This window comes from Delphinapterus leucas, chromosome 4 (genome assembly GCF_059928025.1).
Source record: "Delphinapterus leucas isolate spDelLeu-1000000601 "Yukka" chromosome 4, BTC_Dleu_Yukka2, whole genome shotgun sequence".
NCBI lineage: Eukaryota > Metazoa > Chordata > Mammalia > Artiodactyla > Monodontidae > Delphinapterus > Delphinapterus leucas.
The window spans coordinates 69,463,088-69,488,720 of NC_143132.1; the positions used below are offsets into that span (position 1 = coordinate 69,463,088).

The following is a 25,633-nucleotide window of genomic DNA, read 5'->3' on the forward strand; positions in this document are numbered from 1 at the left end:
ACTTCCCCCAGAGACTTGCATTGTGGATCCCTGATGCTTTGAAGTGTGAGGGGTTCCCTAAACGGTTCTCTCAAGCCCCTCATTTGCAAATAACTCATTGACAAGTTGTGCATTTTCACAAAAGATTGCACTAAAGCAGGGAAGAACCTACAGCCCCAGCTGGAAGGGGGATGCAACACTAGGCAGGCTCCCGAGGTCTTGGGCGGTGCGGGGGCGGATTGCACATACTCTGCTCTTTGCACTTGGAGAGAGGAGGGATGGTAAAACCAGCGGCCTGAGGCCTGGCACTATTCCCACTGCCCGGGTGTTCCCCCACCAGGGCCCAGCTCCTTCAATTGCAAGGGTTATTTTTACCCCTTCTAGGACTCAAAGAAGCTGGGTCTTTCTCCTTCAGGTTACTATACAGAGGATAGTAATCCTCTGTTGTTGCCCTCCCAACAACAACGAGATGCTCTCCCCATCAGCCCGTCTTCACATGTGCAATACCACTCCTAGAAATTCAGCCCTTTGGGTCTTGAAGAGTGTAAGTAGCCACAAGTCCCAGGGAGGAGCTCTGCCTTAACCATAGACAGCTAACACCTGGGAATTAGTTTAGCCTAAACTTTCCAACCGCAATGATCTGCGAACAAGGGTCCTTCAACCATGAAACTCCGGTCAAAGACAAGGAGGCAGAGCAGGCGAGGGGCTTCAGTGAGGAGCAGGGAGGGAGAGCAAGACTGTGACGCCCGACGCCCCAGTTTTGCCTAGGACGCCGGGGCTGCCGCCACTGCCCTATCTTCCCTGACTCGCGTTTAGGCTAGAAGGACTTTCACGTGGCACCTTCGCCCCCGCAGCTGGGAGAAGAGCCCACCTCTCTTCCTTGAAGGCTAGCGGCGATTTGCAGCCCTCAAATCAAAAGCGCCCCCTTCGGATGACGCCTATAGAAACAACGGCATAACTGTCCCCAAGCACCTCACCTTTCAAAAGAAAACCGTGCTGCCTGGAAACGCTGGGGTCGCCGCCTTACGCGCCACACCCCGCCCCAACTCCTCGCCGCACGTAGGAACCCTTCTCGAACAGTGGAGCCAGGGGCAGGCTCCCGAGGGAGGGTCCCGACCCCGGGACCCCCGCCCTCGGGGAATGACTCCCAGGGACCGCGCCGGGACAAAAGCGTGGGGCGGGCTCACTCACCCGCGCGGCGAAAGCGGCCCGGGAGCCGAGGCACGGCACTCGGCGGGGGCGTCCCGGCCACCGGCGCGCAGCGCAGGCTCAGCGCTCAACCCGCCGCCGGCTGCGGACCAGGCGGCGCTTGGGAGCCCGCGAGGCGAGTCCCGCACGGGACGGGGCGGGGCGAGGGTGAATAGCCGGCGAGAAAGCGAGCAAGTGGGAGAGCAAACGCGAGTGTGCTAGCGACTGAGAGCACGGCGCTCCGCGTCCAGACCCAAAAGGCCGCCTCTGGCTCACACGCGCTGATTTGCATGTCATTTGCATAGCGCTCTGGGAATGGACCTGCGGTCCTTCCGCCACGCCTACCCGCCCTCCTCCCACTGGTCGGGAGAGGAGAATCCGGAGCGGAACCGAGCGCTGGACGTCGGTCCACCTCGCCCTTCCCCCGCACCGCCCCAACTCCTCCTTGCACACCGGACTGGTGGCCTTCAGGGTGTTTTCTCATGTTTTCCCGTGGAAGACCACTCGATACACAAAAGAAGAACACACTGGAAAAACTCTGTAGACTTTAAAATTAATTTTTTCTTTGATGTGGCTATCAAAAACAACAACGAATCGAGTAGATTCCCCCAAATGAATGCAATTTTGGTTTTTGGACAAAGTATCGCGAAAAACTTGCTCATTTTCAAAATTGGACACAAGGTGCAATTTTGTTCTGCCTAGATAACATAGTCCTTAAAAAGGCGGGTTCTGGGGCTTCCCTGGTGGCGCAGTGGCTGAGAGTCCGCCTGCCGATGGAGGGGAGACGGGTTCGTGCCCCGGTCCGGGAAGATCCCACATGCCGCGGAGCGGCTAGGCCCGTGAGCGATGGCAGCTGAGCCTGTGTACCCGGAGCCTGTGCTCCGCAACGGGAGAGGCCACAGCCGTGAGAGGCCCGCGTACCGCAAAAAAAAAAAAGGCAGGTTCTGGAGTTGAGAACCCTACCCCTTACTTTACAGCTGCAAAGTTTTGGGCAAGTTACTAATCTCTGTTACTCTGTCTTCTTATCTCTAAAATGGGACAATCTGCCTCATAGGAATGTAAAGGCTTCACTGAGATAAGCCAGGTAAAGTGCTTAGGATAGCGCCTAACAGTTACTTTTAAACGTGCGAGTATGATCTATATCTACTTAATGGAGAGGCAATCAGACCACAGCGAGGCAAGAAAGAGGAAGGGAGAGGTAGGGGAAGAGGCTATAGATGGCAAAGAGAGAACGGCCTAAGATTAGAGACAGTCTCTCAAAGGTTCAGGCCAGGGTTCCCCCACCCAATTCTGCTGTTAGGCTAACCAGACCCAGCTCTGAGAAAGCATTTCTATATCTTATTTCCCCTCAGAAGATCCAGCTGTGAATGCAATTTGAAACGCTAGTCAGCTATTTTTATTATAGTTGGGCTCTAATAGTTGTCAGCCTCTATAGCTAGCCCGTGTGTACTATAATCTTCCTCATTTAGCCCTCATTTAATCTTTTTTTTTTTTTTTGGCCATGCCACACGGCATGCGGGATCTTAGTTCCCCAAACAGGGATTGAACCCATGCCCCCTGCAATGGAAGCGTGGAGTCTTAACCACTGGACTGCCAGGAAATTCCCAGCCCTCATTTAATCTTAGATCCATAGGTAAATATATATTTAATCCTCATCATTAATTCCTTATGTCTCTCTAATCTAGCCATTTTGGTTGTCTGAAAGCTTGTCCTCTGTAGATTCCTTAGAATGGGCTTATGGAAAGAGTATTCCCTGAATTTTTTTATGTTGATTACAATATGTGTATGCCATTTATACTTGAAGGTCAATTTTACTGGATATTTTACTTGACTTGCATTTTCTTTCCTTGAAAATCTTAAATATGTTTTGACACTTACTTATGGCATAAAGAATTGCTCTTAAAAAGTCTGATAGTCTACTTTTCTATCCCTTTTAAGTTATATGCTCTTTTTGCATAGATACTTAAAGAACTTTATCTTTTTTCATTAAAGTCCAGTAATTTTACTAGAATATGTATATTGATTATTCTGGTTTGCTATTTCTCAGGTAGACAGTGTGTTCTTTTAAAATGTAGCTTTAAACATATATATATTAAATTTCTCTATATTTACATTATATATTTAATTTCAGGAAAGTTTTTCTGTAATTATAATTTTTAATATTTGTTCTGTTCCCTTGCTTTAACTTGCTTCCCTGGGAACTTCCATCATCTGTATGTTGGACCTCTTTTGCCTGTCTCCAATATTTGTTCCTTTCCCTCAAATACTTTGAATTTCCTTCTTCATTTCTTTTTTTTTAATTAATTAATTTTTATTTTTGGCTGCCTTGGGTCTTCATTGCTGCGCACGGGCTTTCTCTAGTTGTGGTGAGTGGGGGTTACTCTTCGATGTGCTGCGTGGGCTTCTCGTTGCAGTGGCTTCTCTTGTTGTGGAGCACGGGCTCTAGGTGCGTGGGCTTCAGTAGTTGTGGCATGCAGGCTCAGTAGTTGTGGCGCATGGGCTTAGTTGCTCTGTGGCACGTGGGATCTTCCCGGGCCAGGGCTCGAACCCGTGTCCCGTGAGTTGGCAGGCAGAGTTTTAACCACTGTGCCCCAGCGAACCCCCCTTCATTTCTTTTTGATTTTAAAATTTTCTCTCCTTTTCACCTTCTCTTTCAATGTTTTGTTTGTTGTGTTTCTTTGCTTTTGTGTCACTTATACTTTAATGTTCATTTCTCAATTTTTTTTTTAACTATTCTAATTCTTCTTTGAATTCTGATCCAATTTCTGAGTTTCTCTAATTCTGATGTATGTTGTTCTTATGTCACTTTCTCAATGACTTTTAGCTCTCTTAGGCCATTAGAGCTTTGATTTGTCTTTTGAGCATATCTTTCTGGCAGGTATTCATTGTAGGGATGTTAATCTGATCTGATCCTTATTCCCTTTTTTTCCTTAGTTTTGCCGGAGAGTTGACTTTGACTCTTTTCTGTTGTTCATTTTAACATGAATTTTATTTTCCTGAACTTCTAGAAGGAGATTTAATCCAGATAGCTTTTTTTTTTTTTTTTTTTTTGTGGTATGCGGGCCTCTCACTGCCGTGGCCTCTCCCATTGCGGAGCACAGGCTCCGGACGCACAGGCTCAGCAGCCATGGCTCTCGGGCCCAGCTGCTCCGTGGCATGTGGGATCTTCCCGGACCCGGACACAAACCCGCATCCCCTGCATCGGCAGGCGAACTCTCAACCACTGAGCTACCAGGGAAGCCCCAGATAGCTTTTTTAACTTTACAGAATTCTCCATTTTGTTGTTTCTGTGGAATGTTAAAAAAATTTTTGGTGGCTGGATTTCTGAGATTTCCTGGCTTTGCTCCTCTCACTCACTTTTATCTGGCTCTTCCTTTTCCTTCAACTCTGTTTTCCCTATCATGTCAATTTTTTTTTTCACTTTTTAAAAATTGTGGCAAAATATACGTAAGATATACCATTTTAACCATTTTTAAATGTACAATTTAGTGACAGTAAGTACATCCACAGTGTTGTATAACCACCACCATTATGTATTTCCAGACTTTTTCATCATCCCAAACAGAAACTCCATGTACATTGAGCAATAACTCCCCATACCCCCTTCTCTCCAGTCTGTGGTAACCTCCATTCTACTTCCTGTCTCTATCAATGTTCCTAATCTAATAGATACCTCATATAAGTGGAATTATACAATATTTGTCCTTTTGGTGTGGTTATTTCATTTAGCATAAAACAAGGGTCATCTATATTGTACCATGTATCAAAACTTCATTTCTTTTTATAGCTGAATAATAATATTCCATTGTATGTATAAACCAAATTTTGTTTATCCATTCATCTAGTGATGGCTGCTTGAATAGTTTCCAGTTTTTGGCTATCATGAATAATGACATTATGAATATTGGCATACAAGTATCTGTTTGAGTCCCTGTTTTCAACTCTGTTGGGTATATATCTAAGAGTGGAATTGCTGGGTCATATGATAAGTCTCTTTATAACTTTTTGAGGAACAACCAAACTATTTCCATAGTGTCTGTACCATTTTACATTCCCACCAACAATGCACAGAGTTTCCAAATTCTCAACATCCTCACCAATGTTTTTGAGATTTCTTATTTGACCTATGTGTTATCTAGAAGCATATTGTTTAATCTCCAAGTATTTGGGGGCATTTCCCAGCTATCTTTCTGTTATCGGTTTCTAGTTTAATTCCACTGTGGTCTGAGAGCAGACATTGTGTGGTTTTTATTCTTTTGAATTTAAGGTGTGCTTTAAGGTCCAGAATGTGGTCTATCTTGGTGAATGTTCCATGTGAGCTTGAGAAGAATGTGTATATTTCTGTTGTTAGATGGTCTATAGATGTCAATTTTTTTCCAGTTGATTGATGGTGTTGTGAATTCAACTATGTCCTTACTGATTCTACCTGCTGACTTATCTATTTTTGATAGAGAGGTGATGAAGTCTCCTACTGTAATAGTGGATTCATCTATTTCTCCTTGTAGCTCTATCAGTTTTTGCCTCATGTATTTTGTTGCTCTGCTGTTACACACATACATGTTAAGGATTATTATGTCTTCTTGGAGAATTGACCCCTTCAGCACTATTTAATGCCCTTCTTTATCCCTAACTTTCATTGCTCTGAAATCTGCTTTGTCTGAAATTAGTATAAATACTCCTGCTTTTCTTGATTAGTGTCAGAATAGTATATCTTTTTTTTTTTTTTTTTTTTTTTTGTGGTACGCGGGCCTCTCACCGTTGCGGCCTCTCCTGTTGTGGAGCACAGGCTCCGGACGTGCAGGCCCAGCGGCCATGGCTCACGGGCCCAGCCGCTCCACGGCATGTGGGATCTTCCCGGACCAGGGCATGAACCCGTGTCCCCTACATCGGCAGGCGGACTCTCAACCACTGCGCCACCAGGAAAGCCCAGAATAGTATATCTTTATCCAACCATTTACTTTGAATTTGAATGTGTCATATTTAAAGTGGGTTTCTTGTAGACGGCATAGAATTGGGTCCTGTATTTTGATCCACTCTGACAATATCTGTCTTTTAAGTTGGTGCATTTAGACCATTGACATTCAAAGTGATTATTGGTATAGCTGGGTAATAAGCTACCATATTTCTTACTATGTTCTATTTGTTATCCTTGTTCTTTTCTCTGATACTCACTGTGAGAACCAACTTGAGGTATTGGAGGTGAAGCACAAAAGTGTAGGCCACTTCCCCACTCCATGTCTGGGTGTCTCTAAATTTTTTAACTCTTAGACTCATCTACACTGAGCTTCCATCAATTTGTCAATTGATGTCAATTTGACAATTGTCAATTTGTCAATCCAGGTTTTTCCTCCCCTGGCGCTTATTCCTGCAGAGGTGTCTGTTCATGGGTTTTTACAGTAAGTTGTGATCCTTTGTCTCCATCTGTTTGTCTCTCCAATATTGGAAGCAATGGTTTGCCCTGTGAGATCACTTCTCTTACAGATCTAAGAAGTGTTGTTAATTTTTCAGTTTGTTCAGCTTTTTATGTGTTGTCAGGGTGGAGATGTCCATACTTCTTACATTCCAGACCAGAAACTAGAAGTCTCTCATCAACATTTTAAGTTTTCTGGGATTTTTTTATAATAGCCATCTTAGCAGTTGTGAAGTATATCCCATTGTGGTTTTGACTTGCCTTTCCCTGATGACTAATGATGTTGAGCATATTTTCATGTGCTTATTGGCCATTTGTATATCTTCTTTGGAGAAATGTCTTTGAATTATTTTGCCCCTTTTTAAATTAGATTGTTGTTTTTTTTTATCATTGAGCTTTAGGGGTTCTTTATATATTCTGGATACTAATCCTTTGTTGGATATATGATTTGCAAATATTTTCTCCCATGCTGTGGGTTGCCTTTTCACATCATTGTGTCCTTTGATGCCAAAAGTTTTAAATTTTGATGAGATTCAATTTATCTATTTTTTCTTTTGTTGCCTGTGATATTGATGCCATACTTAAACTATTGTCAAATCCAAGTTCATGAAGATTTTCTCCTATGTAAGAATTTTATAGTTTTAGCTATTGCATTTAGGTCTTTAATCAATTTTGAATTAATATTTGTAAATGGGGTAAGGTAAAGGTCCAACTTCATTCTTTTGCACGTGGGTATCTAGTTTTCTCAGTGCCATTTGTTGAAAAGACTGTTTTTTCCCCATTGAATGGTCTTGGCAGTCTTGTCAAAAATCAATTGGCCATATATGCAAGGGTTTATTTCTGGACTGTCTATTGTATTCCATTGGCCTATATGTCTGTCCTTATGCCATCCCACACTGTTTTGATTATTGGAGTTTTGTATTACGTTTTAAAATCATGAAATGTGAGACCACCAACTTTGTTCATCTTTTTGAGATTGTTTTGGTTATCTGGGGGTCCCTTGAGATGTCATATGAATTTTAGGACCTTTCCCCCCCTATATTTGCAAAAAAACATCGAGATTTTGAGAGAGATTGCATTGAATCTGTAGATTGCTTTGGATAGTATTGTCATCTTAATAATATTAAGCCTTCCAGTCCACAAACACAAGATGTCTTCTCATTTATTTTCTTTCTTCTTTCATTTCTTTTTGTAATGTTTTGTAGTTTTTGGTGTAAAAGTCTTTCACCTCCTTGGTTAAATTTATTTCTAACTACTTTATTCATTTTTGATGCTATTGAAAATGGAATTGTCTTCTTAATTTACTTTTCTGATTGCTCATTCCTAGCATATAGAAATGCAACTGATTTTTGCTTATTGATTTTGTATCCTGCCCTATTATGACAATTTTATTCCACTTCCAAAAATTTATCCTTAATGTGAAGTCCTGTCCTGAAAGGGAATCCTGGCTGGTCAGTTTTAAGAGTTAATGGGGGCTGGACTGTACCAGTCCTTATAAACTGTGGCTAATGACTAGAGATCAAGAGGGTTTGCATAAAGTTATTGGAAATATATCACTTAACCTGAAAAATACCATGGTCCAAACACACAAACCTAGTGCATGATGGCTGATTTGTCAAGATTAAATAAATCAGCTTCAGAGAGAAATTTTTCTGTTTGTCCCCTTTGATGTCCTGAAATAAAGCAAGTTAGCCCCATCGCCCCACAGCAAGACACTAGTTGTAGAAAATATTCCTTTGCTTGATGGGGATGGGGTTTCCATTTATTTTTACTGCCTTCCTAGGAAGTTTAATCTGCAAGTCCTGGCCTCCATCTGTCTGTGCACATCCTCTGCACTTCCTTCCTGTCTTTGGATCCCTTCTCTGGCCTGGTCCTCTTCGTTGCTGGGCCCTTATTAGGAAAGCCAAAGAAGAAAGAAAGGGAAGAAAGAGAAGGTAAAATATAATTGATTAATCTCTGACAAGTGTCAAATATTAAATAGCTCACCTTAGTTTATGAATTCAATAGATCAGCATTAGTGGATTAAGGTTAAAACTCAGTTTTCTGCATAATGAGAATCTATGGCCAGATGATATCATCTATTAAAAATCCTTTGTTTTTCAGAAGTAGAAATGGAGGTTAGAGAGTAAGTCATACATTTCCACCTCAAATTTGTTGTGTGAAGGGAGTATAGTTTAGTGCTAAGATCTTCTGAGTCAGCCACTTGGTTTGCATGGCAGCTTTGTCATTAACTAGTTGTGTGACCTTGGACAAGTAAATTCTTCTGGGCCTTAATTTCCTAATTGTTAAAAAATGAGATACAAATGAAATAAACCCTGTCTACTTCATGGTGTTGTTTTGAAACTTGAATGAGAAGATGCACTGCAAATCATATTAACTCTGGCCTCCAGTGGGCTAAAATTCTTTCCATTATTTATGAATACACAAAGTGAATGAAGGAGTATATTTATTGTAATTATTTATCTGTGGAAATAAACAACGACAAAAAGGTATTCATTGCAAAACCAAAACAATCAAACAACATCATAACAGCAAAATGGCATTTCTAAGAGGAATAAAACAAACAGAAGAAAAACTTCCTTGGGAAATTTTTACCCTGGATTATCCCAGCATGTTTTATAATGGTCTCCTACATGTCCATGTACCCACTAGAAAAACTGGCTAATTAAGTCAAGAGCCCTCACGTGAGGGCTGACATTAGGATGTTGGCTAAAAGAGCAACATTCCAGATTCCTCTTCTTTGTGGGTCTTCCAGGGCTCATCTGGTTCCCTCCCCCAACCTCTTAGCAAGACCTTACCTAAATGATCTTAGAGAGATGCATATCCACCTTTCCTTCCTGATAATATGAGAAGGAGCTTTCAATTCAATTACAAGTTCCAGTGACTGGACAGTCTGTCTAAAAAGTTCTTTCTTATGCCTTTATAATCTTCATGCTGCTAATAAAAATCCATTCAAATCATGTTAGTGACAAAAATTCTAAATACTATAAATAAATTTAACAAGATAGACTCAAAATCTATATTGAAACAAACTGAGGGAAAAAACTATTAAAAGACACAAAATAGGATTTTAATAAATTGAAAATCATATCATGTTCCTAGAAGGAAAGACAATAAAAAACTGTTAATTCTACAAATTTTAATATATAAATTTAATGTAGTTCCAATTAGAATTCCAACAAGGTTTTTCTTGGAATTAGATAAAATGATTCTAAAATTCAATAGAAAAAGAATGCCAAAGAATAGTTAACACAACTATAAAAATGTAAGAAAAGACAGAGTGGGTATGTACAGGGGCTTACTAAGATATCAGTTGTACTATAAAGTTTATGTATTCAAATCAATATGGCATTAGTAAGGGTGTATAAAAATGTATTTGTGGAACAGAATAAATAATTGATAATTATATTACAGTGGCTATTGTTTGTGTGCCAAACTGGTAGTTCAATGGGAAAAAGATGAATTCTTTTTTTTTTAAAGTGCAGTCATAATGGGCTACCCATCTGAAAGAAAATAAAAATGGACTACTATATTATACTAAATTCAAAAGTAAACTACAAATGGATTAAAGATTTTAATGTAAAAGAAAAATATTTTTAAACTTGAAGAAAACTTTCTACGAGATTATATGTACAATCTATGGTTTGGGGCGACTTCCCTTACCAAGAACTAAGAAACTATAAAGTAAAAACAAGCATATTTGACCATATACAAATAATTTTTTTTTTTTTTGGTTTGGCAAAAGGTACTAAGACAGTTAGTTGCAATCAATATGTCTGGAAAAATGTTTGTGCTACTATATTCTCACAAAGGATTACTTTCTATACAAAGCACCCTTAAAAATTGGTAAGACAAAACCAACAATGGGAATAGAAAATTGTGCAAAGGATACAGACAAACAATTCACTAGTGAGTAAAACCAAAGGGCCCAACAAACACATGAGTATGGTGAAATTCATTCATATGGTAGAAATCAGGGAAATAAAAATGAAAGTAACATAAAATTGCTTGACACCCATCACACTGGCAAACACAAAAACAGCTATAGCAAAGCTTCCACTGATCAAATGTGGGACAATTTAAGTATCAATAAGAGTCATAACAACAGTGGATTAAAACACATCAAATAAATTTAATCCATGAATTCATAACGATACTGAAAAACAATTCACCACTGAAGGATACTAGGGAACCAATTCATTATTTTGAAAACTGGTAAGTAACTGGAAAGAATTAAGCATTTTTCTTATTTATGTAAATGAACTGTTGGGCAACCAAATAGCAGATGGGAGGGAGTTTTTCTTTATAGATGTATTCTGTGTCACAAATGAAGAAGGATAGAGTTGGACGGTCATCATTTTGCAACCCTAACGGATCTGGACATTGACAATCAGTGGTTGCTAACATCACAAAGGGAGAGACAACCAGACATTATGTGAGTCCCAGTGGAGGAACAGACACCATCTATGAATTATTCTTGTCATAAAGGTCAAACCTGAATCTGACCAAGCCTCTAGATTCCACTACCAATTCACAGGAAATAACTAGGATAACATTCCACTACAACATAGGGATGTAACCTACAAAATTCAGACTGCAAGAAACTTCACGGCACTGACAACTGAGTTCTTTTAACAAATAAATTGTAAGGAACAAAAAGATGGAGAGAGAGACTATAAATTAAATGACACATAAAACACTTTAATTCATTGCAATTTGTAGGCCTTATTTGAATCCTTACTCAAATAAAATGTAAACACTGGCTGAATATTTAATGAATAATTATTGTTAATTTTTTAGATATTATAATAATATTGTGTGATTTTATCTTTTAGACATACTTTTTTTTTTTTTTTTTTTTTTTTTTGCGGTACGCGGGCCTCTCACTGTTGTGGCCTCTCCCGTTGCGGAGCACAGGCTCTGGACACGCAGACCCAGCGGCCATGGCTCACGGGCCCAGCCGCTCCGCGGCATGTGGGATCTTCCCGGACTGGGGCACAAACCTGTGTCCCCTGCATTGGCAGGCGGACTCTCAACTACTGCACCACCAGGGAAGCCCTAGACATACATTTATACTTATATTTATAAATAAAATAATATGGCATCTGGAATTTGCTTTAAAATATCATAAAACAGGGGGAATTAGGGACAGAATCAGCCATGGCAGATGGCGGTTGAGGCTGCCAGATAGGAACATGATAATTCATTATATTATCTGCCTATTTTGTGCATGTTTGACATTCTCCACAATAAAACACACACACACACACAAACACACACACACACACACACCAAGCCATCGTTCCTATTGCTGACTGCGTGGTATGCATGAAGGCAATTCTCACACATGGCTGGCAGAAATGTAAAGTGTTACAACCTTTGCAGAAGGCAATTTGGCAAGATCTATTTTTTAAAATACATATATCCTTTGTCCCAGAAATTCTACTCCTGGGGCCCTATTCCTCAGGAATAGAAGTAGAAATCCACAAAGCCACATTACAGGTATGTTTACTGTGAAACTGTTCATAGGGGAACCCAATCTACAGCCATCTACAGTCTACAGCAGATTTCGTAGACTGGTCCACACTCCCTCTAGTTAACCCTTTTCTTATGTGTCTTTCTATTTTGCAGAGGCTGAAAAACTAAAGACATGGTTCCCAGACTGCCTTGAAGCTAGTGTTCTAGACTGTGATTTAATATCACCAGTCAGATGTACTAGTGCAGCTCTGACAGACGCAGTATGGGTCTGGAGTCAAAAGTTCTGGCGGTAGCTTCCTAACCCCCCAAGTTGCAGGTAGGGTGGCATGATTCTGGAACCTGCAGCTGGGACAGCAACTTCCTGACTGTATGGATATTGTAGTTCCCTTGGGGGGCAGGTTCTTTGGGACCGTTGTGGGAGTCATCCCTGGAGGCCCAGCCTAGAGCCTGCTATATGGGTCCCTCTAATGATTTACTAAGTCCCAAATTTCCTACATTAAATCATTTTCTTCTTAAAATAACTAGTTTCTGTTATATACAACTGATCCAAATTATTGAATAAATTGTAGTATTACATCTCCATATCATAGAATATTAAAAGAATGAATTAGGTCCATATAAATGACATACTAGTCACCTAGAGGGATTTTCATAGGTACTTCTAAGTGTGAGAAAATAAAAATACAGAAAAATGAGTATCTTATGACCCATTTTTGCAAAACAATGATCAACTCCCTGAAATTTCTATAAATACAAGGATCCACATAGGATTTTATGAGCATGGAGAAAATACTGGTTATGAATATAGGTTACAGGTGTGTGGCTAGGGAATACAAAAGGGGCTAATATGGGGATAGGAGGTGTAGAATGAATGTTGGTGAAAAAAAGCAAGCATGATATGATCTTACATATGTACATTATTTGGTCAAAATAAAAGTTAAGCGACACATAGGTTTGAAGTAGAAGCTTAATAGGAATCAAAGCGGAGAGAAAAACAAATTACAAGGAAATATTTGAAGAAATAATGACTGAGAATTTTCCAGAATTAGAAAGGGATGTAAGATCACTGATTTAAAGAGCTCATAGAGCACTAACAGGAGACATTAAAAACAAAAACAAAACACTGTCATATTCATTAGAGTGAAATTTAAGATCATCAAAGCCAGAGAAAATTTTAAAGGCTTCCAGAGAGGAAAATTATATCACCTTGAAAGCAACAAGGCTCTGGTCCATGACAGTCTTCCTCAGAGCCACTGGGAGCCAGAAGGCAACAGTGTAATGTGCAAAGTGCTGAAGGAAAACCCAAGTTTGAACCTAGGGTTTTATATCAAAGCCACTATGTTTTAAATCTGATATTCCCTCATCCTACTGTCAATTTTGCCTTCGTTTCTGAGGTGGCTTAATCTTTTCCTTCCATTTCTTTCCTAAACTCTGCCAGCTTCTGCTTCATTTCCTCCTGCTGTCTCATCACCTTGTCCCTAAGTTTTTGCTTCTCTGTTCAATGTTCTTGATTTGAATAAATATTCGTTAAAATCAGTTTTAAAAGTTCATGGCCAGAGACTTCCCTGCTGGTCCAGCACTTACGACTCTGTGCTCCCAATGCAGGGGGCCCGGGTTCGATTCCTGGTCAGGGAACTAGATCCCGCATGCTGCAACTAAAGATCCTAAGACCTGGCACAGCCAAAAAAAATTTTTTTAAGTTAAAAAATTAAAAAAAAAAAAAGGTTCATGCCCAAATATTTAGTCAAAAGTACGCGGGCCTCTCACTGTTGTGGCCTCTCCCATTGCGGAGCACAGGCTCCAGATGCGCAGGCTCAGCGGCCTTGGCTCATGGGCCCAGCCGCTCCGCGGCATGTGGGATCTTCCCGGACCGGGAACCCGTGTCCCCTGCATCAGCAGGCGGACTCTCAACCACTGCGCCAGGGAAGCCCTATGGCAACATTTTTTTGATGTTTTTATTTATTTTAAAATTTATTTTTGGCTGCATTGGGTCTTTGTTGCTCCACACGGGATTTCTCTAGCTGCGGCGAGCAGGGACTACTCTTCCTCACGGTGCGGGGGCTTCTCATTGTGGTGGCTTTTCTTGTGGAGCACGGGCTTTAGGCACGTGGGCTTCAGCAGTTGTGGCAGGCAGGCTCAGTAGTTGTGCTCGCGGGCTCTAGAACACAGGCTCAGTAGTTGTGGTGCACGGGTTTAGTTGCTCTGTGGCATGTGGGATCTTCCTGGACCAGGGATTGAACCCATGTTCCGAGCATTGGCAGGCAGATTCTTAACCACTGTGCCACCAGGGACGTCCTTGATAAGGTTTTTAATTTAGTTTTATTTTTCTATTTCTTTTCTCTTCTTTTCCTCAAAATATTCTAGTATAGATCCTCTGCTGGTCCTTCTTGATGACTGATTTTTTTTGAAGCAGATAAGGAAGGTTTTCCTGGATCAGCTATTTGCAGAATGCTTGTGTATAAGAAGAGTTGGGATTTCCCTTAATCTTCAGTTTTGTGCAGTGATTTGTTTAGCGTTACTTCTCTACATGGCAATAGGCATCTATATTTTTCCCCCAACATAAAGCTTATGGAACATCTTTCCATTGTCGTAAACTAAGGATTTACAACGTTTCCCTCTGGGTGAGCTGTTCATGATTAAGAAGCGTACTCTGCTAGCTCTTTCTGCTACCTGGAACCCATAGCATCCCCTCTCTGTTTCTTATCATATGTACCCTGCTTGATAACTACTGCTTCTGGCAGTTCTTCTAGCTCATCTGTGACTTGGTTTTAGAGCTGCCTCCTAGTTTTCCTCACAAATGGCATTTGTACTTCTCTTGTTTTTGATTTCTACAAAAGAAGGGGAAAGGACAACTTTACACTTCCATCTTCACATTGAAATCCAATGGAAACTATAGTTTAAATGTGAGGGTGACATAAAAATATTCGAGTCCTCAGAAAGACACCAAAGATACTCTTTAAAAGTGATATCATCTAGAAGAAAAATAAATATGGAGGACACCTAAGAGATGAGTATTAGAGGAAAAGAGAAAGAACAGCAACCCAAAGCTAAAATTCTATATGACACCAACATGGTGTGAGTGTCCATCAGCGCTATGTGTCTAGTTCCTTTGGTTGCAAACCATCTCCTTGGAAGTTGTAGCATTTTGAGCTGGAGAGTCTTTGAGATCATATTTCCTCATTTGGCAGGTCCTCGGGCTCTAGGTCCCTCAGAGGCACACTTTGTCTTGTGTTTAAATACTCAGTGTGGCACACACTAGAGAGCTAATGAATTATAAATGGTTGAAGGTCACAAAGACTATGAAGACAGACTCACTTGGTCACCTGACTCCCAATCCAGGGCTCATTCTCTTCTAATGCACCATTATTAAAATGAACTTTCCCATAGACTTAAATATCATTGCCTTTTCAAGTGTCTTACATTCATCAATGATCTATCATGACCTTTTCTCAAACTTTGGCCAGAGATACAAAACGACAATTTAAATTCTCATACTCTTTATGGGTAAGTTAGGGGACAAGAGGAGCTGCCTTATGTGTTAGTCATCCATCATTACAGAAATCTGACCAGATGGCTTTTTAGACCAGTTGAGATGGTGGGGAGGGAAGAGGTGATGACAAGTGGTCTGAGTCTCTGGTGAAAAAAAATGATCATTAGCTTTGTGGCAGGGGAAGGGTGGAGTGGTGGCACAGAGGTCACTGCTCTAAATGGTGAAGACCTACTTACTCAAATATTTATTGGCTTGTTCTAGTTTGTGTACCATCTTCAACCAATCTATCTCCCTATCCTAAGACAGCAAGTCGGATAGTATAGACCTAAAAAAAAGAAAAAGAAAAAGGATTAATTTTCTCTCCATCTATTGAGGCTCTGGATTTAAAATTTTATTTTTCCTTTACTCCTTTCTTCTTGCCAAACCACAAACTACTACCCTCCAGAAGGATCTGTTCTGCTTGTTTTGGAGCTGCTGACTTTTAAAATACTTGATTCTGGTCTCCAACCCCATTCTGGGGCTAGAGCTCACAGCCAAGTGCAGAATAATCTGGAAAGGATGGTGGGGTGAAAATATGTACCTTGGCTGTGTGCTCCCTGCTGGGCAGTGGACCTCATTCCTTGTTTTAGATTTGAACAAATGTGTCAGTCTCCAGCTCCAAAGGGGACCACATTTTCCTGCTGGAGAGTCTGTGATACTTCTGCATGTCTCCTTGAGATCTCCATGGAAAATGAGCCCTCTTACTCTCCAGCGGAACAGAAGATATTGCTGGGGTCCTGGAAATGTCCGAACTCACTGTGAATGCCAGTGTTGATGGGAGAAAACTCATGTAACTTTCTCCATCCACTTTAAAAGCAAGTTTAGATAATGACTTTTGATGGAAATGGCCAAGTGGGAAAATTGTTTTACTAGCATTATGCCACATGTTAAACAGAGAATTTAAGAACATTGTGTGTCTTTCATAAAGCAAAGATGAAACCTTAAGTGTCTAGCACAGTACACGCCCATATACATGTAGACCAACTATATATAATTAGTGATCATTAACAACTATTTACCACTGACAGTTTGCAAAGCATTTTTACTTATCTAATCCTCATGATAAATTACAGAAGGAATTCCTTTATTATTAGACCATGCTAGTAGAGAGAGAATGGCATACAGCTAGATTCTGGTGACAGATTTGGGGACCCAGGGGTTCAAGTGGTCATGAGATTCACCTGATATCAAGGAGACAGCATAGTGAAGAAAGTAGACTGAGAATCACAATATCTGGTTCAGGTGTTAGCTGTGGGGCCTTGAGCAAACGTCTTTAATATTTTTGTTTTCAATTTCCATATTTCTAAATTATCCTTGCACTGGTGACAGTTTAAGTTTCTGCCCTATCTCCCCTCCTAAAGATCTAAGAATCTGTGGCTTCTCCACAGCACAAGCAGTAGTGTGCAACTGTTTGCTAAACAAGTGAATTTTGCTTCAGAAGTTAATAATAGGTATAAAGAATAAAAGTTACAAGGAGGCTAACGCTAGGAGCTTAGATGTATGTAATAAAGCTATAACAAGCTGTTGCATGAACTTGCCCACACCAGGAGGAAATTAACTGAAGCCTCGATGACCATTTGTCAGGGATTTAGTTAAGTCCAGCAGTAGTTATTAACTGCCTACTATATAATAGGTACCCAGTGTCACGGGGTGTCAAAGATGAATAAATCCTGGTCCCTGCTCTTACATACACAGGGTAGGAGAGGCTGAAATGTAAACTGATGCATCAGTAGAGGTATATGCAAGGTGCAGAAGTTGTACTCTGGGTTTGAAGAATGAGTAAGAATTTGTCAGGAGCCTGAGGAAAAGGGTGGTCCAAGCAAAAGGTACATTTGGGATATTACCAGTAGTAGGTATCACTGTAAAACAGATTCCCTCTTCGGGTATGAGAGTGAGAGAGAAGACTTTTATAGATAGAAGTGCTTTCAAAAACCAATTTTAAGCCCTTCAGAAGTCCCTAAGATCTTACCATCTCTGATAATAATTCTCTGGGAGGTCATACTCGGGCCAACTGCTTTAAATAAAATATGCCCAGTTCTCTACACATGATATACTAAAACACCAATATATAAGTTATATAGTCATAGAACACATTTGTTTAAGCAACTTTAGGCAAAAGGAAAGCAAGAATTAACAGATTTGAAAAATGATTAAGGGAGTGTTAGCTCATAAATCAAATTCAACTTTAGTGTAATGCTTAAATTCTAGACTCCTAAAAATAATTTTTGAGAAGGGGCCTCTTACTCTAATAATTAAAACTTTAACCACTTCTGTCATTCTTTGTGACCTTACCCCATTTTTTTCTTCACAGCACTTACCCTTTGCTTGTGTCACACTGTAACATAAGCTCCTTGAGGGTAGAGAATACCTGTCTTGCTCACTGTTGTTTTCTCAGAACCCAGAATAGCACCTGGCACATATTAGAGCTTTCATTTCATTTATTCATTGAATGAATGAATGAACCTTTAGCTGAAGGGATTGCCCCATAATATGAGCACTAGATACACTTAAGTTGTGATTTGGCTGCATATGCCCTTTCTACCTAACTAGGCTTTGCAATTCTGCCCTACTTTCCATGCAGTTGAAGGCCTTTATTTTTAAGGCACTTGACATAAATGCCACCATTAGTAAAAAGTAGAGATTTCTGGACAATTCACTAAACTCCAAGGGTGGCAAGAATAAGAGAAAAATGTGCACCAAGTACTTCTTTGGCTTCTTTAGCCCTGATCCTAGGATCCCTACGCTTGGTCAAATAGAATCAGATTCTAAGTTCCATCTTCAGTGGTATTCACAAATACTAAATCCATATGAACAACCTGCACATTATCTCCACAGATCCAAGAAAGGACCGTAGAATAATGACAAAATGCTGGAGAATAGTTCCTTCCTATTCTACAGCCAGTACCTATCAGGAGACGCTGAATTCATCCTTTCAGAGGTTAGGGGACAGTCCATATGCTTTTCACATTCTGGGATATCAGAAAAGGTTTTGTGAGAGCACCGGGATTTGGGACTAGAATGACCCTACTGAGACGATGATGAGGCAGTTACAATGACTCCTAGTGTGAAGATCAGAACTACTGAGAATGGGCCTTCTTCCTCTCCTTTTTAGCCCACTCTCCATTATCACCACCGTTATCAAGACTTACATTGGAATTTGTTAACTCTGAACTTAACCAAGAACTTGCTTTTTCATTTTAGACAGTGCTTGCTCAGTGAGACTTGAACTGATCAAATTAAAAACCCGGGCGTCATCTTTGAGTTCTCCTTCTCTTTCATTTCCTATTAAGTCACCAAGCCTATTGAAAACGTTTCCATTTGTCTCTCCTTTTTCACTCTTATTGCTAAAGGCTCATCAATTTATGTCTGGACTACTGCAATGGCTTTCTAAGTAGTCTCTAGCCTCTCTCTCCTCTAATCCTTCTTATTTACCATTACTCTATGCAGTTTTAAGAACATCCAGTTTCATCTGGTGATCCTCAATTTAAAAAAAAACACCCCCAGGATACCCTTACACCCAATGATTTCATAATGTATAATGGTCATTCCTCAGCCTGGAGCTCAAGACGTTCTACAGTCTGACCCCAGCTCTTCTAAATTGTGTTACCATCATCTATTACTACCATTATCATAAAGGAACGTCAACCCTCTATTTTAGTCAGCTTGCTGTACCTAACATTCTCTGAATATACCACTCAGCCTCCACATTCTGATGATGCTGACTTTATAGGGGGTTAACATTTTGAGGATATTTACAGAATTATTCAAATCCTATACATTCTTTAAGATCCAAATGAAGTTTCTTCTCTTCTAGGTCTTTCTCTACCATTTTGGGACTTCCTTCTACTCTAAACTTCTATGAAACTCACTGTCTATTCCATCCATTTTGCTAGGGTCATATTCCATCCTAAAATTTAACCAAATTCTTTCATGTTTCTATGCCATGTGTATGTCTTTAATCAAATAAACAGTAAGCTCCTGGTAAAGGTCCCCCAAGGATTTTTCTAGTCTCATTTGTTCTTCAATCAAATTATTAACCCTTAGTTAACTGAACCCATAAACATTAAAAATGTTTCTTTGCATGTTAGGATGTCCGTCCTATATTAAGGGTAAAAGAGGACAATCTTCTTGGATATCATATAATAATCTTAAGAATTTACTTCTGCATATGAATAACAACTGAATATTTAGGAATACACAGATGACACAATTTTCTCCCTTGCTTTATTATTTTGTATTTCTGAACTGTACTTCTGAACTTATGTGTTCAAGGGTTGTGAACTGTTACTTCCACATAAAATAAGGAATTAGTTTATGAATACTGGAAGTAAGAAATTAAAAATATTAATGGACAATTCTGTAAAAATAGCTTAGAATTCATTTAATATTTAGACCTAAGAAATCTCTTTCTATAAAATCTGAACATGTCAAAGAGACTATATCTGGGCCCTTTAGAATCTGTAGCCCCAACACTTAGAAACTAGCAGGAAGAGGTTCTGGGGCCAGCAGAACACTCTTTAATGCTAAAGCCTGCCCAAACACTAAATACAATGACGCCAGGGAGGTGACTTGTATGACGTATCAGTGATAGCACACTACGCAGTTTTCTAAGAGTTAAAATGTGCTGCTTACATGGAAGGAAATGATACCAAGTAGTTAGGGAGTGCTAGTTTAGAGAAGCACAGACCAACCTAATTCATATTATTTATAGAATAGAAAACGTTCTCAGCGAAAGTGCTGAAAAAAAGAAAAAATTGGTCCAGAAAGGCAGAATTACAACCAGTGCAAGATTTATAAAATCCATCATGTTCAGAGCCTTCCCTGGTGGTCCAGTGGGTAAGACTTTGCGCTCCCAATGCAGGGGGACCAGGCTTGATCCTTGGTCGGGGAACTAGGTCCCGCATGCATGCCGCAACTAAGAGTTCGCATGCTGCAACTAAAGAGTCCGCATGCCACAACTAAAGAGTCCGCGTGCTGCAACTAAAAGATCCCGCATGCCACAATGAAGATCCCATCTGCCTTGACTAAGACCCGGCACAGCCAAAATAAGTAAATATTGTTTTTTAAAAGTCCATCATGTTCAAATATAATGACAAAAAACAAACACTTCTTTATTTAAAAAACCAAATTTCCAAAACTAAAACTTCTTTGTTAGCATTTATCAGTCTTTTACTTTTTAATGGTCTTAAATGCATTTGTGACAAAGATAAAGTGCCAAAGTTTTAAGAAGCCATATGCTAACTTAGGATGTTATCTATATTTTCTTGGACCAATCAATGATTTTTTAAAATAGAGATACTGGCACTTTTTCTCTTAAAATAAATGTTTATATGTCTCATCAATAACACCAGCCTGTAGCACAGAGCATCCCACATAAAAACACAATGCCATTAAAAACCAAACAGGAATCCTGAAAGAGAAAAGAAACTCTAGTTTTAATATAGTAAATTGTACCCAGAGACTCCCTTCCCATTATCCTTTAGAATTACCAGAGTCCTTCCAACCTGCACCCTTAGCCCAGCAGAGTAAGAATAAACTCTTAATTGATAAATACTAAATTAAATATTATTTACAATACTTACAATATTTTCCTAGTTACACACAACCTTCTTCTCTTAGCAAATGTCAATTTCTTAAGATGACTTGTTTTTTAAAGTTCCAGTGTCAATATATTCCAATAATAAGTTTACTATTCATACAATTTATTATTTCACACATAATTAATATAAAACTTTAAAGAAATTTAAAATATATATTCAATGTAGCCAAGTCCTATTCTTAAAAACAACTTTTCTTCTGAGTTTACGTCTCCAGAAGACCAGTCCTCAAGGACTTCTGGAGTCTAGCAATGTTGGCATCCAGTGCTGCAAGGCCATTTTGGAAGTCTTGTTCATCACGAGAAGTGAACGTTGAAAAAGAAGTGCTCCAGTCAGAGGTTAAATCAGAATTTAAAAAGCTACCATCAGAGACTGCACTACTTTTCACTTGAATGCTGCTGTTCTGACAAGTGGAGGGGCCATGACACGCAGCCAATTCCTCTGGCTCCTCAGTGGCAGGAGGGATCTTGCGAATGGCTTCCTTTATTTTCCTGAGGAGTTGCTTGTCCTCCATATCAGCTGTTCTGGAAAGTTTCTCAGGTGCAACTCCTTCCTCTTTGGAAGAGGAACAAACTCCAGGTGCACACAATTTATTTTCTTTTTCGGCAACAAGTCCACTGACCATCTGCGGTGGAGCAACACTGATCTGTGGCTGGAGGGATAATCTCTTAGATAGTGGTGATTTCTTTTTAGAAGTGCTTCTAGCAAACGGAATGTAAATTGTCTTATCCAAACTACACTCATCTTCTATTAAAGTTGTAATTTCACTCTCCTCATCAGAATCCTGTTTTGAAAGGGCAGAAATGACTCCAGGGGCTGATGCTCCCACCACGTTCCTAGCATTAGTATGTTGAGGGCCTTTAGAGGGCAGAACATTTTCATAGGGTCTATCTGGCATTGTGTTTTCCTCATTGCTAATTGTAGAAAGTGGCTCTGAACGTGTAATAATAGTGTGAACTGGTTCTAACTTATTTAGATAGCTCATTATGGAAGTGTGAGCAGGGATTCGGTCATGTTGAGGTTGTTTTTCATAAATGTTCAGAAGTGATTTCGTAAGATTATTCCCAGACTTGCAGCGAGAAGTGTCCATACTAAGATCTGAGAGAAGCTTTGCCATACTGGTCTGTAAAGTTCTGTTAAGAAGAATTTAGTACAGTAATCATTTCTTTGTACCCATTTCTTACATTTATTTAAATATACCTCATCTTTAAAAGAAAGTATTTGAGGCAAGCACCTGGTTCTTAATACAGGAAAAAGCAACTAAAAGCACAAAATCACAGAATATGCTCTGGAAAGAGTAAATTAAAATAAGAAATGATAAAAGATCTTGGTCTGCATCAAATCGATTATTATTATATCTAAAAATAGAGGCTCAGAAAAATTTCTCTCTTAAGGTACAGAGATGCTTTATTTTTGAGCAACATTGCAAAATGGTAAATATACTACTCATTTGTTAGTGGATTCTGTTAGTAATTAAATTACTTTCCATTCAAAATATATATGCAAAGGACGCTGGAATAATGCTGGGTAAAAAAAAAGGATAGAGATAATTATCTAGTATAATTAGGTAGCAACAGCTAGACTCCAGGAAAAGTGTGATATAAGGAAAACCACACAGGGTTTGAAGTCAGACAGAAATGGAATCATATCTTCACACTATCGCTAGCTGTGATCTTGGGCAAGTCACTCAACCTTCCTGAATCTCAAGTTCTTCAATTGCAAAATGAAGGTAACTACTTCAGAATTAGAGTGAACATTAAATAAGATAAAATAGGGCTTCCCTGGTGGCGCAGTGGTTGAGAGTCTGCCTGCCAATGCAGGAACACGGGTTCGAGCCCTGGTCTGGGAGGATCCCACATGCCGCAGAGCAACTAGGCCTGTGAGCCACAAACTACTGAGCCTGCGTGTCTGGAGCCTGTGCTCTGCAACAAGAGAGGCCGTGATAGTGAGAGGCCCGCGCACCGCGATGAAGAGTGGCCCCCGCTTGCCACAACTAGAGAAAGCCCTTGCACAGAAACTAAGACCCAACACAGCAAAAATAAATTAATTAATAAAAAAAAAAAGTGTGTGTGCGTTTAGGAATAAAAGAGCAAATCTGTGTAAATGCTTACAGCAGCTCCTGGCCCACACAAAGTAGCCAACAAGGTTCTTTCCAAAAAATAAAAATAAAAAATAAGATAAAATAATAAAACATGAGGGTAAAGTGCCTAGCAGAGTTTCAGGCTAAGTGGGTTTTTATTTCGTGGCAGCTTTTATTAGTAGTCCTATTAAAACCATTTTATACCAAGGCTTTAGTCTATTTGAATTGAATCATAATACACTCTTAAATACAGATAAGAAAAAGAAACACACCAATTTTAAAAAAAGATACAAAGAACATCAACAGGTAATTTTAAAAGACTACAGTTAGCCAATAAGCATGTTTTAAAAGTTCAACTCTTATCAGAGAAATTCAAAGTTTTTAAATGTGATTTTTTTTGGCCTATCAATCTAACATAGGAAAATAAGAATATCCATTGTTAGAGAAGCTTGGAGAAGCAGGTATTACTAGTGGGAGTGTACACTCTCTGAGCAGACCAGCAATATATCAGAAGCCTTAAAGATTTGTATATCCCACACCTTTTGACCCACCAAGTTGCACTTCTGGAACTTTATCCTACTGATATTCACCAAGAGGCTGTACCCACAGATATATTTACAAAGATGTAATTTATAACAGAAAATAAATGGGGTTAATATCCTCAAATACTGTGGACTGATTTAGGTAAACTATGGTCTTACTGCATCACAGCCATCTATAGCCATGTTGTAAAGAATATTTATTGATAAGAAAATGTTTATTATACCAGGTTAAATTTAAAAGACAGACCATAAGCAACACAATAACAATATTACTTTTGTAAAAACAGTTACACACATCCAAATAAAATACTAAAAGGAATCTTTATACGAAACCATTAGCAGTGATTATATCTTTGGATATAGAATGAGTGATTCTTTTCCTACAAAAGGAAAAAAATAGTTTTTTTCCAACCTGGCTTTCACTGTCATCTTAAATATGCTATGTTTTGAGTTCTGATTACCATTCAAATGGCAATGGCTCCAGCCACTTTTTCCTCATACCTCTTTCAAGAAGCTAATGAGCTACTATTAAAAGATTAAAAAATATGCTATAGAAATGTATATTTAAAGAAATGCTGTAATGAATAATGATCCACTAGTTAATTCAACAAGACTGCACACTGCGATTTTTATTTATTTTTAGTAAAGAAATCCTTATGTTGAAGTTCCTTTCCAGACTTAAAAATGTTATCTCTGCTGTGCACAAAATCTGCAATACAGAAAGGAAGGAAAGGACAATGTAATAAGAGTTTAATCGCTGGAAATTAATAGCAATCACTAAGCTTCTCATGTGTAAACAAAATGTGACTCACCATTGTCTTTGAAATTAAATCTCTGTAAGTAAAAGTAGGCCAAAATTTAAAAGGAAGCAATACAAGCACCTAGATAGCTACAAAGTAGTTATACTTGTGTTTCTATTATATGAGACTCAGCTAAACACACTGATTTTTAATGCTTGGAAAACTGGCACATTTTCATAATAAGAAATGTAAAGTTCTTTCTTGGCTATTTATAATAATTTAAGTAACTATCAGCACTTGTAAGAGTGCTCTCAGAAGCTATTACAAGAATATTTACTACGTATTTACTGAAAAATATATTAATTTTCCTCACATTTTAATGGTTTTATAACATGTATTCTAGTAAAATCTTTAAAAAGTGATAAAGATGTATTTCAAAACTATTGAAGGGGGCTTCCCTGGTGGCACAGTGGTTGAGAGTCCACCTGCCGATGCAGGGGACACGGGTTCGTGCCCCGGTCCGGGAAGATCCCACACGCCGTGGAGCGGCTGGGCCCGTGAGCCATGGCCGCTGAGCCTGCGCGTCGGAGCCTGTGCTCAGAGAGGCCACAACAGTGAGAGGCCCACGTACCGCAAAACAAAACAAAACAAAAAACTATTGAAGGTTGAAGAAAGAAATGGTTTAGGAAATCTGTTTAGAACTTGTATGTGAAACTTCTAGTTCCATCATCCCTCCCCAGTAGTCTGAGAAAGGCATTAAACAATTTTGTGAAATCTCTGAGACTATTTAACACACACACAAAAATATATACCTATCTGAGGTGCATGGCTATAGGGAAAAGATATGGGATAGATGAACATGAAGATTTATCTGTATTGTCAGATGTCATTGCTTTACTCTCTAATGTCAAAAGTAAAATTTAAATGGTCACAGTTAGCCCAGCTATAGGACTGGAGATGTTCCTAATTAATTGAATTACATAGGGTACCACCAAATATATCATAAATCACCAGTGTGGGTGAATTTTGACATCTGAGCTCCAAGAGCATTTTTTTTGTTGTTTTGTTCTTTAATTTAAAGGGCAAAACA

At 39.4% G+C, this 25,633-nt stretch overlaps 1 protein-coding gene across 3 annotated transcripts in view; it reads right to left on the reverse strand.

Annotated features, from left to right (window-relative positions):
* Positions 1 to 13,577: 13,577 nt before the first annotated feature.
* The window catches only part of CCDC14 (coiled-coil domain containing 14), a 52,435-nt gene continuing 40,379 nt past the window's right edge, over positions 13,578 to 25,633 (reverse strand). For 2 of the 3 annotated variants that reach the window (XM_022567311.3, XM_089910600.1), the window contains exon 13: positions 13,578 to 22,314. In XM_022567311.3, the coding sequence (XP_022423019.3) occupies positions 21,387 to 22,314 (928 nt within the window). In that variant the 3' untranslated portion in view covers positions 13,578 to 21,386. The other variant, XM_089910601.1, reaches the window with a different exon arrangement.